The 13,866-nt window shown below is 44.0% G+C and overlaps 1 protein-coding gene across 5 annotated transcripts in view; it reads left to right on the top strand.

Moving 5' to 3' along the window:
- Positions 1 to 4,329: 4,329 nt before the first annotated feature.
- RTN4 (reticulon 4) overlaps positions 4,330 to 13,866 on the top strand; it is a 49,279-nt gene continuing 39,742 nt past the window's right edge. For 2 of the 5 annotated variants that reach the window (XM_075088111.1, XM_075088108.1), the window contains exons 1-2: positions 4,330 to 4,965; positions 12,267 to 12,302. In XM_075088111.1, the coding sequence (XP_074944212.1) occupies positions 4,518 to 4,965; positions 12,267 to 12,302 (484 nt within the window). In that variant the 5' untranslated portion in view covers positions 4,330 to 4,517. The remainder of the gene's footprint in view (positions 4,966 to 12,266; positions 12,303 to 13,866) is intronic. The other 3 variants (XM_075088112.1, XM_075088109.1, XM_075088107.1) reach the window with 2 other exon arrangements.

The following is a 13,866-nucleotide window of genomic DNA, read 5'->3' as shown; positions in this document are numbered from 1 at the left end:
CTTCACAGAAGATTCTGGTAAAGCTGAACCTGGCTCAGTTACCATCAAGAGATCATAATCCCTCTGTACTTTTGCTTTAACACTTTTCTCCCTCCATATGCTGCATTTGCATCAACAAACTAGGCAGTGATTTTGTCACAATATTCTACCACTGATCTTGAAAAGAAGTACAGCAGGTGTTCAAATTAAGACTGACCTGCTAGGTAAATATGCTTGACACCCAAGGCTCTGCAGCACAGGCACAATCTGAAAACAAAACAATGGTGGAATTTTGTCCTTCCAGAGATGAAGACATGATGCCTGAAACCTGGAGGATTGTCCTTCGAGCTTAAAAGGAGGGACAGAAGTCCAACCACCCCTGCAGTTTTTTTCTGTTTGATCCCACTGTGAAGTGGTAATACTGCATTTGTCCCATCACAATTATTTTCCTAGTCCACAATATGCTGTGATATCATATTTCTTCTGTGTAAGATCAAGAGGAAGGTCACAATGGACAGAAAAAAAATCCATGCAGAACGTAGCCATTGTCAGCACTGCTGTGGAAATTCAGAAACACACCAACCAGTGTTTCTTTTTCACGTGCTAAGTGCTTTTCTTCTAAAGTTCGCTATATGAAAAGATCTCATGAAAACTAAGTTTGTCAATTAACTTGCTGAATATCTGCACAGTACTCCTACTTGCTGACAATCTCCATATAAGAATTGTAAAATACTTTTCTAAAGAGCTAAAAGAAGGTGTGTTGGGCAGTATATTTTCAGTACTGGGGAGCTGTATTTTCCTCTGGCTTGTTAATTTGACTTGCTCAGGCTATCTGGAACTCCCTTCCTGTTTCCCTCCAAGACCTTTAGTCACTTCCTTTCTTGAAATAAAAACCCCTTTCATTTCTCTTTAACTGATGATGGATTCTCTTTCAAGCATTCTGATAAAATCAGCTGAATTATATATAGATTTTTCCTACTTGTAGATGCCCAAAAATCACTGCAGTTAAGATATGTTAAAATTAGTTTCAGCACTGTGTCTGTACTCAGAATTTACAAATTTTTAAAAAGTACCTTGTCGCCTGAAGGTATATTTTAATGGAACGTTAAAATTCCATTTTCTTGTTTCACCAAGGGATGTGAAAAATAGATTGGCTGGCAAAAGTATAAAGGCTTGAATAATCAAACTTTTTATTTGCTATACAAAAAGTGCAGTTTTACAATACAAAAATAAAAGTCTATTTACTTTCCTGGTATGTAATAAATGAGTACACAGAAAAGCTGAATTTTCCTTTTAGTAAAATATTTCAGGCAAATCATCTACTGTGAACAGGGTAAAATGCCACTGAAGATTCCAGACCTCTATTCACCAATCATGTAATTAAATCTGGCCTTTTTTTTTTTTCTCAGAGAAAAGCCATCACTAGATTGTTACTAATTTCTTAATGCAATTTAGTATATTATGCTTCTTCAAAGAGTACAAATGTTCTTAGAATTTACCTTACCCAGAACTGAGCGCTCTCCCCCATGTGCCTTCTCCAAATTGAAGAGCTGGTAGGAAAAGACAGGGAGTATTGTTAAGATTTTCTTTGCATGCCCTTACCCTGTGGCAGCTGGTGTGAGACACCAGGTAGACAGAGCGACTGATAAGTAAAAAGAAGGCTGAAGGTATCAGTTTATATTATAAAGCACAAACCAAATTAATTACTGGCTCGGTGAAGCAGAAGTGCTGGTACTGGAGTTAGAGCAGAGATGTAGGGCTGTGATCCTCCAGGTCAGGACCCACTGTTTCTACCACATCAGAAATACCATTCAGGGATAACTGACATCTAGGTGAAGGTCAAGCTTGATACCCAGGCTGAGCTGATCTTTGGGTTACCCTCTGGCCTAGGTGGTGTAATATAAATATCAGTAAGGATGATGGGAGCCACTGAGCCTGTTCTCTCTTTGTTTATGCATGTGTATTCCAGTGGCTGTAACAGAGCTGTAACAATAAAACTAGGAATACAATTTAGCCAAGACTTCCATGATTTATGTTTAACAATACATGGAATTTAATCCATCCATCCTGCCATCACTGTACCATCCCTTATATTGCTGTAAAAAGGGCTGACTTCAAAATACACATGGATAATTTGTCAACAGAAGATACAAAAATCTGAGGGGAAAAGAAGGAAGTCTAAAGACATCACAGGTTAAGTGCTTATTCACCTGCTCTGAAATTTCTGTCTCCATCAGGGTAACAGTGTTGCCTTCACTGTATTTATAAAAATACTTTTCACATTCCTTCTTGTCATTTCTGGTAGAGATAGGGAATATTGATGGCTTTGTACATCCTTGAAAAAAATCTCGTCTGGAACTTCCTGTGCCCCAACTGAGACTGGATTGGGTGCTGGGAAAGACTGCTTGGAGGAGCAAGGGAAAGGGTGACAGCAGCGCTTCTCTAGCTTTAGCTTGAGAAAGCAAGGGCTGGACAAAGTATATTCTTTTAAGCAAGTTAGAAATTAAAATTCAGAGAAAATATAAATTTAAATTAAAAGGAGAACTGGGAAAAGGACGTACATTGAGCAAATTAAGACTGGAAATTAGAAGGACGTCTCTAGTTATTTAGAAAATGAGATATTTTAGAATAGCCTTGCCAATGCAAATAGCAGCAACAACCCACCCCACTCTCCAATATCTGGGTCCAGACAGTTCATGCGAAGAATAGGGTATGTTTCTCTGAGACAAGACAGGACTCAATGGGGTCAATCTCTTTAGCAATGCCTGTTGTGACAAGGCAAGGAGTAATGGTTTTAAACTAAAGGAGGGTAGATTTCGACTGGATATAAGGAAGAAATTTTTTACAATGAGGGTGGTGAAACACCGGAACAGGTTGCCCAGAGAGGTGGTAGATGCCCCATCCCTAGAGATGTTCAAGGTCAGGCTGGATAGGGCTCTGAGCAACCTGATCTAGCTGAAGATGTCCCTGCTCACTGCAGGGGTGTGAGACTAGATGGCCTCCAAATGTCCCTTCCAACCCAAACCATTCTGTGATTCTATGATTCAGTGCTCAGACCCCTTAAAGTCCCACCATCCTGTTTTCTGGAAAGCGACTGAATGCTGGAGATCAAACCCCAGTTTCGCACCAGAGCCTCCTCCCTCTGCAGTATGAAATGTAGCTGTTCCCTCACCGCCCCCACGCATTCGGATATGCCAAGCAGAGCCCACCAGGGAACTTCTCCCGATGCCAGGGCGTCAGTTGCACTGCTTAGTGGGACTGCTCACCTGACTACGCATCTTTCCATGTGCTGTGCCCTATATGGTGGAACAGACGTATGAGGAGAGTTGTCTTCCCTCTTCCTTACGTTCTTGTGCCTCACTGAACTCGCAGATCGCTTGCTCTGAACGTTTGCACCAACTAATCTCTTTAAACATGCACATGTGGGAGAACAAATCATCTGTGGGTTAAAAATCCATAATAATGTTGGAATAGTATTTAAATATAGAATCGTAAGTCCTTTTAGTCTTATTGTGGTAGCTGTGTAGGTGGAAATTGCATCCAAATATACGCCATTTCAGTTAAACTAAGCGTTACCCTAAGGGCTTTGGCCAACGTTCCACCTCTGAGCAGAACGCAAGAGACCCCACCGCAGCCCACGACAGAGATACATGCCAATTTTTGCTTTGTGAACACGCTGCCATTTTCCCCCGCACAAGTTGCATAATTCAAATAGTAGGGATACGGTTGAGTTTGTTCAGATGGCTGACTTATGTGAGCGGTTAAACATGTTTGTCTCTTCTGAAAACGTCTGCTCTCTGGGTTGTGGTTTTTTTCAGGTACAGTGAGTTTTTCTGCGTCATGTTTTGGTTAAAGGTCCCATTCCCCTCGGAGGAAGGCGCCGGCCGGCCCCGCTTCCCACCCCAGGGGCGATGTGATGCTCCTGCCTGCCCCGACCTGCGCGGAGCCCGAGGAGCGGGACCGGGACTGGGAAGGAGCCTCGCCCCCACCCCGGCCCCGCAGTGCGGAGCCGCCGGGGTGCCTCGGGAGCATCCGAGGTGAGGGAAACCAGGGGAACCGGAAAAACTGTCACCCCCCTCCCCCCCAGAAAAAGTAACGCTAATCCCGGCGGGGGAAAGTGATGAATCACGGCACGCACCCGCAAGATGTCCGTCACCGACAGACGGACATACCCCATCCCCCGCCCCGCCCCACTCCGCATCCTCCCCGCTGAACTTTACCCGACTTCTCCATCCCCACTCCGCCATCCCTCCCTCCGGCCCCCACGCTGCATATTCATGAGACGACCGCACCCCCACAGCGCCGCGCCTCATTGGCCATCCCTCCCCTGCCTTCACACTCCTACTGGCCTTCGCCGCCGTCGCTCAGCGCTCAGCCCCTCCCCGCCACCTCCCCCAGCGGTGACTCACCAGGGCGTGGAACCCGGGTCCCGCAACGGCGGCAGCGCAGCTCGCTCCCGCCCTCCCCTCCCTCCCCCGCAGCCGGCAGAGGCACAGCCCCAGCGCCGCGCACTCATTGTTCCCGCAGCTCCAGGCACCATGGACGAGCTGGACCAGTCTCCCCTGGTCTCCTCCTCCTCCTCCGGGCCAGCGCGGCCCCAGCAGCCCCAGTTTAACTACCAGTTCGTGCTCGACGACGACAAGGAGGAGGAGGAAGAGGAGGAGGAAGAGGAGGACGAAGACGAAGACTTCGACGAGCAGCTGGAGGTAATGGAGAGGAAGCCCGTCACGGCTCCCGCTCCCGCCGCAGTCCTGCAGGAGCGGCCGCCGCAGCTGCTGGACCTCGGCGGTTCCGCTGAGCCGCCCCGCCCCGCCGCTCCGGAGCCGCCGCAGCCAGACCGGAGTCCCCCGGGAGCCGTCTCATCTTCCTCCTCCTCCGCTACCACGCCGTCCCCCGCCCAGGAGCAGCCCTCGGCCCCCGCCCGGCCCCCTCAGCCCGAGCCCGCCGTCACCCCCCGGAGAAGAGGGTCGTCCTCCGGCTCGGCCGGTGAGTGCCTCCGCCCCGGGGCCGGGGAGGGCGGTGGTCCGCGCTGCCGGGCGCCTCCGCCCGCATCCCTCCGGCCCTCGCTCCCCGCCGGGAGGCTCTCTTTGTCTACCGGCCTCCTGCGGCATCGCGCCGTCCCTGAGCCGCGCCGGGGCGCGGCCCCGCTCCCGGGGGCCCCGCCGCAGCTCATGCGGGAAAAAGGGCCACCCTTCCCCCCCCCCCCTTTTATTTTTTTAAAATTTCTTCTTCTTTTCATTCTCCTCCCCTCTGTGTTACGCTAATGGCGGGAGGGGCACACGGGCCGCCCGGGGGTGAGGCGCCGCCGCCGCCTGGCAACGGCCGCGTCGCGGGGGGGGAGGGAGGAAAGGGGAGGGGGCGGCGGGGAAGAGCCTGAGGTAACGGCCGCGGCTGCGGCCGGTCCCGGTGCCAAAACCCACCCGAGGCGTTATCTGCCGCCTTCCCCGTCCCCTGGTCGCCGTATCCCGGGTACGGCGGACCCGCGGGGCGGCCCCCGGGGCTGGGCGTGGGGAGGGGGGCGGTGGCTAGCGGGCGGGCGCTGCGGCCCTGGGAGCGTAGGGGGCAGGGAAGGAGGGATGCTTTTAACCTTACTCATTCTAACCAAATCACCTCGCTGGGAGGGGCGAGGGAGAGGAATTAAGGAGCAGCGCTGCCTTCTTTCCTAAACCTGCCCGGGGGAGAGATGAGGTCCCCGCGGGCCTGGCAAGACGTGCGGCTATTTGGGGCGGGGGGGGGGGGGAGAAGCCCCTCTCCGCTTTCAGGCAATGGGTATTAAACCCCGAGAGGGGATGTAAACTAGTGAAGTACGTATGGAAGTGCACAAAAGGCATGCAGGCTGCTTGCTGCTGTAGGTGTGGTACTGGGAGAAAAATTTCAATCTCATGCCCTGTGCGCACCTCCGGGAGGGCCGCAGCTAGCCAGAGCTGTCACCTAGGGCTTGTCCGAGGGGATCCCCCCCCTTAATGTCGGGGTACACCGAGTCAGGACTGCCGGAGTGGAGGGCGTGCCGTCCCCTCAACCATTACCGGTGCTGCTGGAGCGCCCAACCCCTTTCTGCAAGGTCTAATCCAGGAGCTGACCCGGCATGACTAATGCCTTGCATGCGGATTGCAGTTGTGCTTGGCTCTGCTTTTGCTTCGCTCAAAATACAAGAGCTGACTTGAGACCATTAAAACAGTGGAAATGAGCAAAGTGCCTTATGATCGTGATGGTGCATTCTTATCTTCATTGCTCTTGTCATGTTGGTACATTGTACGTGTCAGTAATAATCTGATGTCATGGTAAGAGTGAGCATGATATTAAAGATCTATTTAAAAAAAGCACTGGGAACAGTAAGAAAAAAAGGCCTCTTAAACCTGAATTTAATTTTGATGGGGGGTAGGGGGAGTTTCACAATGCATTTGATTTGCATATATGACAGGACGTTATGGTTAGCTGTGCTGTTGTCATTCATGAGGCCTACGTTTTTTTTTTTTTTCTGGTAGCTTTCTCTGTAGCAATAAGCTGAGGAGTGGATTTTTATTTCTACCATTTGGAGGACAGATGATGATGAAAGCTTGCAACAGATTTTAGAGGAGGGATCCTATATGATGGGTGAACAGAGATTTTTCTAGGCCAGTTACGTGAGTGGAAGGTTTAAGCAGAACAGAATGGAAGGAATAGGATGGATCAAATCTTGCTGTTTCTTTGAAAAGTTAGGGATAAAAGTGTGATTTCCAGAGCTGATTTATTTTTCTACTCCCTGACCCCTGAAGGATAAGGCAAGGAGCACAGTAATTCCTGAAAGCTGTTCTCTCTGTTAGAGTAGAGAAGACCTAACTCTGTGAGAATTGGGTAGTACAGCTGAGAAGTGGTGTCAAAGAGGGTTGTTGCTTTTTTTTTTTTTTAATAAGGCCTAATTGGAGGGGATGGAGTTTACCAGTGATGATTAGTTTACAGCTCTGAAGTGAGGACTGGCTTTTCTGGGAGGCCTGTTTTCCAAAGACAAGGTGTTGTAACACGTAATGATGGGTTGGAATATTACAGGCTATGTTTTAAGAACTTGAAACTACCAGATGAGAACAAATTGTTTAGATAAAAGCATTGTCTAGTTATGTCATGAAGACTTTGGTCCTCTCGGATTACTTAGTCTTGTGCATGTTAAGTATCCATTTAAACATGAAGTATTCTTTAGTTTTGCATCTAGTAGTTGGTGTTAAAACTATCTCAATCAAAATATTTAAGTTGGGTTCAAATTAGTTCGCTTTTGATCTTGCTGTGAAACTGGCAAGATCAGATTGATGCCCACAACTTGTGGCAGGGTGACTGTGGCATGGAGAGTCATGTGTCTGGGATGGATCCCTCTCTTCTGGAGGGTTACTCTTTTATTTACTTTCAGCTCTGTTGTGTAAGTGAAGAATTGGAATTCACAATCTAGAAGTTTTGAAAATATTCTATTTTCATATTTAAAATCTAACGCTTTGATATAATGAGGATTTGAGGCAAATTACTTCAAAAATCTGTTTCTAAGAGAAGGAGAAAGCGCATTGCCTGTAGCAAGTATGGGAGGAATAGTAGGGTTTCCTTTATCTGCAACAATAGGCTGTGGTGCTGCTTTTTGTCAGTATAACAATAGAGAAAAATGTATGGACTGCTTCACGGCCCATTAGAACGTATTAAATAAAAAAAAATGCTTAAAACTTTAAAAAAGTAATTATTTGTAATTACTATTAGTTACATACTTAAAAGTATTCGGTATCATTGTAAGAAACTGTGACATAATTATATGTAATGCAAGCTTCTGGCTGTGTATCAGCAGCCTACCATCTTAAGAGCTAATATAAATATTTGGTGGAGAAGATGACAAGCAAGAGGACTGCAGTAAAACTTAAGCTCTTCTGGATGCTTTGGGGTTTTTTTTTGATACTTGCTGTTCTGTAGGTAGCAAAAATTACAATTTTTCTTGAGATATTGCTACTTAAATCTGTTGATTATCTAAATTTATGTACAGTGCAGAGAAGTAAATTTGAGGTAGTCATACATGGTGAAAGTAATGCACTTTTTCCCCCCACAGTAGCTGCCCAAAGTAAGATTAACCAGTAAACTATGATGAGAAGATACTGCTTTCCATCTTACAAGCAGCAGTCTGTGGGGCTTTTAAAGACGGGTCCTGTATCATTTTCCTGGAAGAGACTAGCATGATTTGAAGGTAAACCATGCATTTACAAGAAACCCATATAGTACACCCCCCAGACTGGCCACAGAGCAGCACCCAAAGTGAATAAAGATGTCTCCTTGCATGTCAGTTCCTGGCAGCTTGGCCATGGTTCAATACATATGCAAACATTGTGAAGGGCCAGTCTATTAATTAGTCTTGTTTTTCCATTTAGTTTTCTAGGACTTGGTTTTAGTTCATCAGTGTGGAGGAGAGGTTTCAGGAGCAGTTTGTTTATGTGCCAGACAGTGTCAGGCAGGGGTCAGCAGGGATGCCCCAAGCTGTACCAGGGGCACATACAGTGTTCAGTATTCCAGTTTGTCCTCACCCAGCTGACCCCAGCTGCAGTAGAGGGTGGTTAAATGGGCTACACTTGCTTCTGCTCACTCTGTAGAGTGCACCTTTTATCCTGTGCTGGGGATAATCAGAGCCTGCAATTTGCATTTTATACAAATTCTAAAGTAGCATATATGTTCCTCCGATTCCCCCCCGCCCCGTGTTGCTGAGTTTCCTGGTGTGCTGCTGTGTATGCATAGATTCCTACAGAGGGGTTGTGTGGATTTTCAGGATGGAATGCAGTATGACTTGGAAAAAATGTGGCTGTCCTTGAATGCTACCACTGGTGACTTTCATTTACACTCTTCATTTATTAAAATATGTTTCTGCTGATCTTCAGTGCTTCTTCGAGGTGCAAGACCCTTTCTCCTCCCACCCTCCCACGTGCAGTCAGTAAAGCTGTAAGGGAGGTGGTCATAACCTGGGTATGCCAAAGGTAAATGTGAATCCCCCCCCCCCCCACGAATTACAGTTTCCATTATAGTGACATATGGGGAGGAGAGTAACCAGCATTTTGACTGGTATAGGAAAGCTATTATCTCTAGTTTTCATATTTTGTGTTCCATCTAGGTGAGTTCAACAAGGGATGGTTTTATTTATTTGGTTTTATTTATTTGGTTTTATTTATTTGGTTTTATTTATTTGGTTTTATTTATTTGGTTTTATTTATTTGGTTTTATTTATTTGGTTTTATTTATTTGGTTTTATTTATTTGGTTTTATTTATTTGGTTTTATTTATTTGGTTTTATTTATTTGGTTTTATTTATTTGGTTTTATTTATTTGGTTTTATTTATTTGGTTTTATTTATTTGGTTTTATTTATTTGGTTTTATTTATTTGGTTGTCACATGCATGTGCAGTGCGTAGCACAGTGGGGCCTGCTTCTGTAATTTAGCTGATATAAGAGTTTCTAAAGCCAAACAGCTATTTCTTCAGTTAACCAGACGTATGAGCAAGGATAGTCCTGCCAAGTTTGATAGTGTGTTTGCTTCCTGTGTGTATCCTTTGACTTGCTTTCCAGGATAAAACCACACAGTTTCCACCTACCGTATAATGATGTAGCCCTCAGGGAAGTTTTGAATTGCATTGGGAGTTTTCCCCTTGGAGATGAAATCCTACAAACCACAGGTTAGGAGACAGCAAGGAACTACTAGTTGCTTGTCCTTTTTTCCCTTCCTCACTACATGTACTTAAGGAAGTTTGCATAATGTCTACAAAGCGACAATTGTCTTGTCCACCCTGTTGCATCACCACTGGTGAGCACTGAACCTCTTACTTATCTCGTAGATAACCACTAACAACAGCACTCCTTTAAGAGTCAATGGTGACATTTAAGCCTCCCGGTCAGTGGTTTTCTCCTGCTGACTGGTACAAAGTTGCTAGGAAAGTGTCAAGTCCTTTTGTAACAGCTGATCTACAGATGGGTTAGAAATGAGTGGTCATCAGAATAGAAAGGCCTATGGTTAAGAGACTCAAACTTTGCAGCTCACAAGGAGAGAAGTAAGCCATGGTTATTGGCAGTTAGCATGGTGAAAAGGCAATCTTAAAGTAGATCTGTGACTGGAAGAATATGATTTCTAAGTGGCTTGCCAAATGCATCTTGAGTTATTTCAGCAGTTTGCAATGCATTTTTCAGGTATAACTTTCTGGCTGGTGCATTGTGAGGATGTTGTTCTCACTTTTCTTCCCTCCTCCGGTGCACAGGATGGGGATTTTGGAGACCACTCAGTCTGGGAGCCTGGCTACTTAGCAGAAGGCATATAGACATCATTATTCTAACCCTGGAGACCAATTTTCTCATGCAGTTAGAATCCTGTGGGGGCTTTGCTGGTTGCCACCCGATTTTGAGGGAGGTAAGTGGCTTTGACAGCCTGTTTCAACGCCCATTTTGCCACGCCCATCTGCTTGGTGGCTGTCACCAGATTAGCCTGGCCTTTGCGTGCTGGGAAAGTATTAGAATAACAATGGGCAGCTAACCCTGCAATTTGAGGCATGTCTTGGTGTGCCTGAGTTATGTTCTTTTGTTTTTTTTTCCTGCTAATATTTTGAATGTAATAAGCCCTTTTTTGAACTAGTGTGTTACTACTGTCGATATGAAATTCAGATACAAAAATCAGCAATGCAGAGTTCGTTCTGAAAAATGTCCTTTGGGTTCTAGACACTTTGTAAGCAAGGAAATAGTTCTTGGTCTTCTGCTGGCTAGAAAATGTAAAGCAACGTATAGCTTATGGATATATTGTCCTGAGATATTCAGAAATGCCTATGCATGAAGTAGGAGGAAAATCGGCTAACTATAAAGCTGCATTAGAAATGAAAGAAAAAAGCTATTATTACCAAGTAAAAAATAGTGAACTGAGACCTATTCTGAGTAGAACAGTTTAGTATGTTTTTCGTGTGTTTTTTAACATTTATTGTTTTATGGTCTAAAATAGAAATGACTCCTGTTATGCTTTGAAAACACTGCATGTTTTCTACTTTTTAGGACTGTTCTTAGGGCAGCACAGTTCAGCTGGTACTCAGATCACTGAACTACAGCCATATGACATACGTTTGGTAGATAGCTTTTTTAATTGGTATTTCCATCAATAGGAACATTACAATAGCAATAAAATAATGGGCTTATTAATATTGACAAAGTCTGGGAAAATAAAATTATCTCAGTAGAATTTTTCATGTGGAAATGATCAATCTGCTGCTAACAATAGCTGTCAAAATATGAAGATTCTAAGTTAGTTAAGTTACTGCTCTTCCCCATGGTTTTTAATGCGCCTGTCTCCATTTATTGCTTTCTGAGGTATAAAGAAAGAACACTTTTGATTCCTACACACACAGAAGTGTTGGGAGTACTAGTCACCCTCCTTTCGCTGGAAGGCTTGCTTTGTGCCTCAGGAATGCATTGTGAACTTTTATTTGCAGCTTTTTAATGAATGGGGCAATCATGTCATCATGGGCTAGGAAGAATATGTTAATTAAGATGTCTTTAAGACACAAGGCTGAGATAAACTCTTCTGTTGCCAATTAAAAATGCTCTCGGCCTATTAGATACTCTTGGTCTAATGTCAAAAACCTACTGCTTATCCAGTCACTGGTCACCGCTTTGTGACAGTTTTTCTTGAACACTGCCATTCTCTTTTCTGTCAGAAGATAAAATTCCTTGATGCCTGTCCATCTCTGTCCTTTGTGTGTGATATGGAAATAAATGGCAAGTAAAACAGGTGAAAGAGTGTGTGTGAGGCCTTCCAGGAGCAGGCTGTAACTGCAGAACTGAACAGAAAAAGAAGGAGGAAGACCTGGAGGGAGTAGAAAGATGTATGTAAGATCAGTATTTTTTCTTGGTCTTCAGCCAGGTCCTCAAGTATTCATGCCTTCAGCTTGAGAAATGCTGTTCAAAGAGCAAAGGGATGAATTTCCAGTGTTTTAAGCCCAAGTTTTCTTTAAAAGATCACACTATTAGATAAGAAAATTGGTTTTCCCATGTGAGTTTTGTCTAAGTGACAAAAATCTGGGCATCTAAAACCTGTATTGACAAAAATCTGTTGCAACCCAGGAAGTGCAGTGCTGCTTGGTATCTGATCATCTTTGTTGAAGAGGAGGACATCAGGACAGTGCAATCTTACACTGCTTTATCCATTTTATTGAAAGATATTCTTGTACAAATGCTGATGGCTGTAATGAATCCTCTAACGAATGTCCACATTCTTTTTCCCTCTTTTAAGATGAAGATATCTTATGCATCAATTTGTTTTTATTTTACAGACTATAAGCTCATATGTCAGAGGCTTGTCACAGAAGGTAATGTGTTGGGAACAGATGCTAAAAGAAATCGGTAGCATCTCTTCTCCATTCTTTAAAGATTAATTTAGCTAATAAATATATTATTCTGCAATGATAAAGTTGCTAATCTAAATACTGCTTAATCTGTTTAATTGTGGGGAAAGCAGGGAAAAATTCCATCTGTACAAATCAGCGAAGGGGGATCTTATGATTGGTATAATCTCCAAAGTTAAATTGGATAATGCCTGCATAATGATAGGATTTGCATGGCTCTTTAGACCTCATGCCTTTGAATAAGTTCTGGTGCAATTATTATATTTTTCTGCTTTGTGGCACTGCCAGAACCCAAATTTGTTTGTTACTTCAATGTATGGTTAAAAAGTATGGGTCTTAAGGAAGATTTACTTAGATTTTAGTGGAATTATCTAGTATTTTTTCAGTTATAAATATTGCCAAAGACTGAATACGTCTCTTTAAAGCCATGTGTAGCTGGACACATGTGTTTGCAATTGGCTAGATTGTTTCTTTCTGCTTCTTTCTTTTTTTAATTAAATACATTAAATTTTAAATTGATTACTATAAATACTGGATCCGTGAATGTTCATATCTGAAATCATTCTAGATTCATTCTAAGCTTTGCTATTAATTGTATTTGTGATTTATATATTATAGTTGTGATTGTGAAGTGGGTATTTCAAGCCACCAGAGATGGGCTGTGAACAGTTGAAGTTGATGATTGTGGTCACCTAACTTCAAAGAGAGGTATTTACCCACCACCTGATGCTAACTCTGTAAGAAGGCAGGATTTAGGTGATTAGGTCAGTTGATAACACTTGGGGAGAAGGCACAGGCCTTCAGGACACAAGTAATCTACTTGGCACTTCATTGTGGATCACTTGTCCGAGAGCTTAGTTTATGCTCAGAAGCTAAATAGTCGATCTTCATTCTTCAGAGGACTTAACTTTCCTCTGGTGAGCCACTGTGGTTTGCTGGTCTGTGATAAGTATGTGTGTCCTGTTTCTGAGAATTCCGTGTTCTCTTATGCTTGGTATAAGAATAATGAAGAGTTTCTTTGGAGCTGACCTATGTGACTTTTTTTTTTGTTTACTTGTTTACTTTTAATAACAAAACATGCCAGACAGAATTCTGCCCCTGCTCTGAAGAGCCATGGTGGCACTCATATTGCTGAGGGACTTTTAATAGGAAGTGGCATTATAGAACGATCCTCTGAAATGGTGCTTGGATCTTGTCCATAGTGTTATTGATCAAAATGTTTGGTTGCAAGAGTGAGGTGAGACTGACAGGTGTCTGAAGTATTTAATGGCCTTTTAAAAACACCCCTGTAGCGGGTAGTTACTTTGGCAATCTGGGAATTGTAATGGAAAAAATTGTAATAGAGCCAGAATTAATATATCTTCCTTGTCTATCTGTTCTTGTGTTGGTGGGCAGTTGGGTATTGCAGGGGAGCAGTACTGTCTCTCTTGCTTTTCACTCTATAGCCGATCGAAAGAAGAAATGACATATACCTTACCTCTGTCATTATATTCTTTACAGAAGAGGATCTGCATTGCTGAGAAACTCG

The sequence above is a fragment of the Phalacrocorax aristotelis genome, chromosome 3, assembly GCF_949628215.1.
Source record: "Phalacrocorax aristotelis chromosome 3, bGulAri2.1, whole genome shotgun sequence".
Classification (NCBI taxonomy): Eukaryota; Metazoa; Chordata; class Aves; order Suliformes; family Phalacrocoracidae; genus Phalacrocorax; species Phalacrocorax aristotelis.
This window is presented reverse-complemented; position numbering and strand designations above follow the sequence as displayed.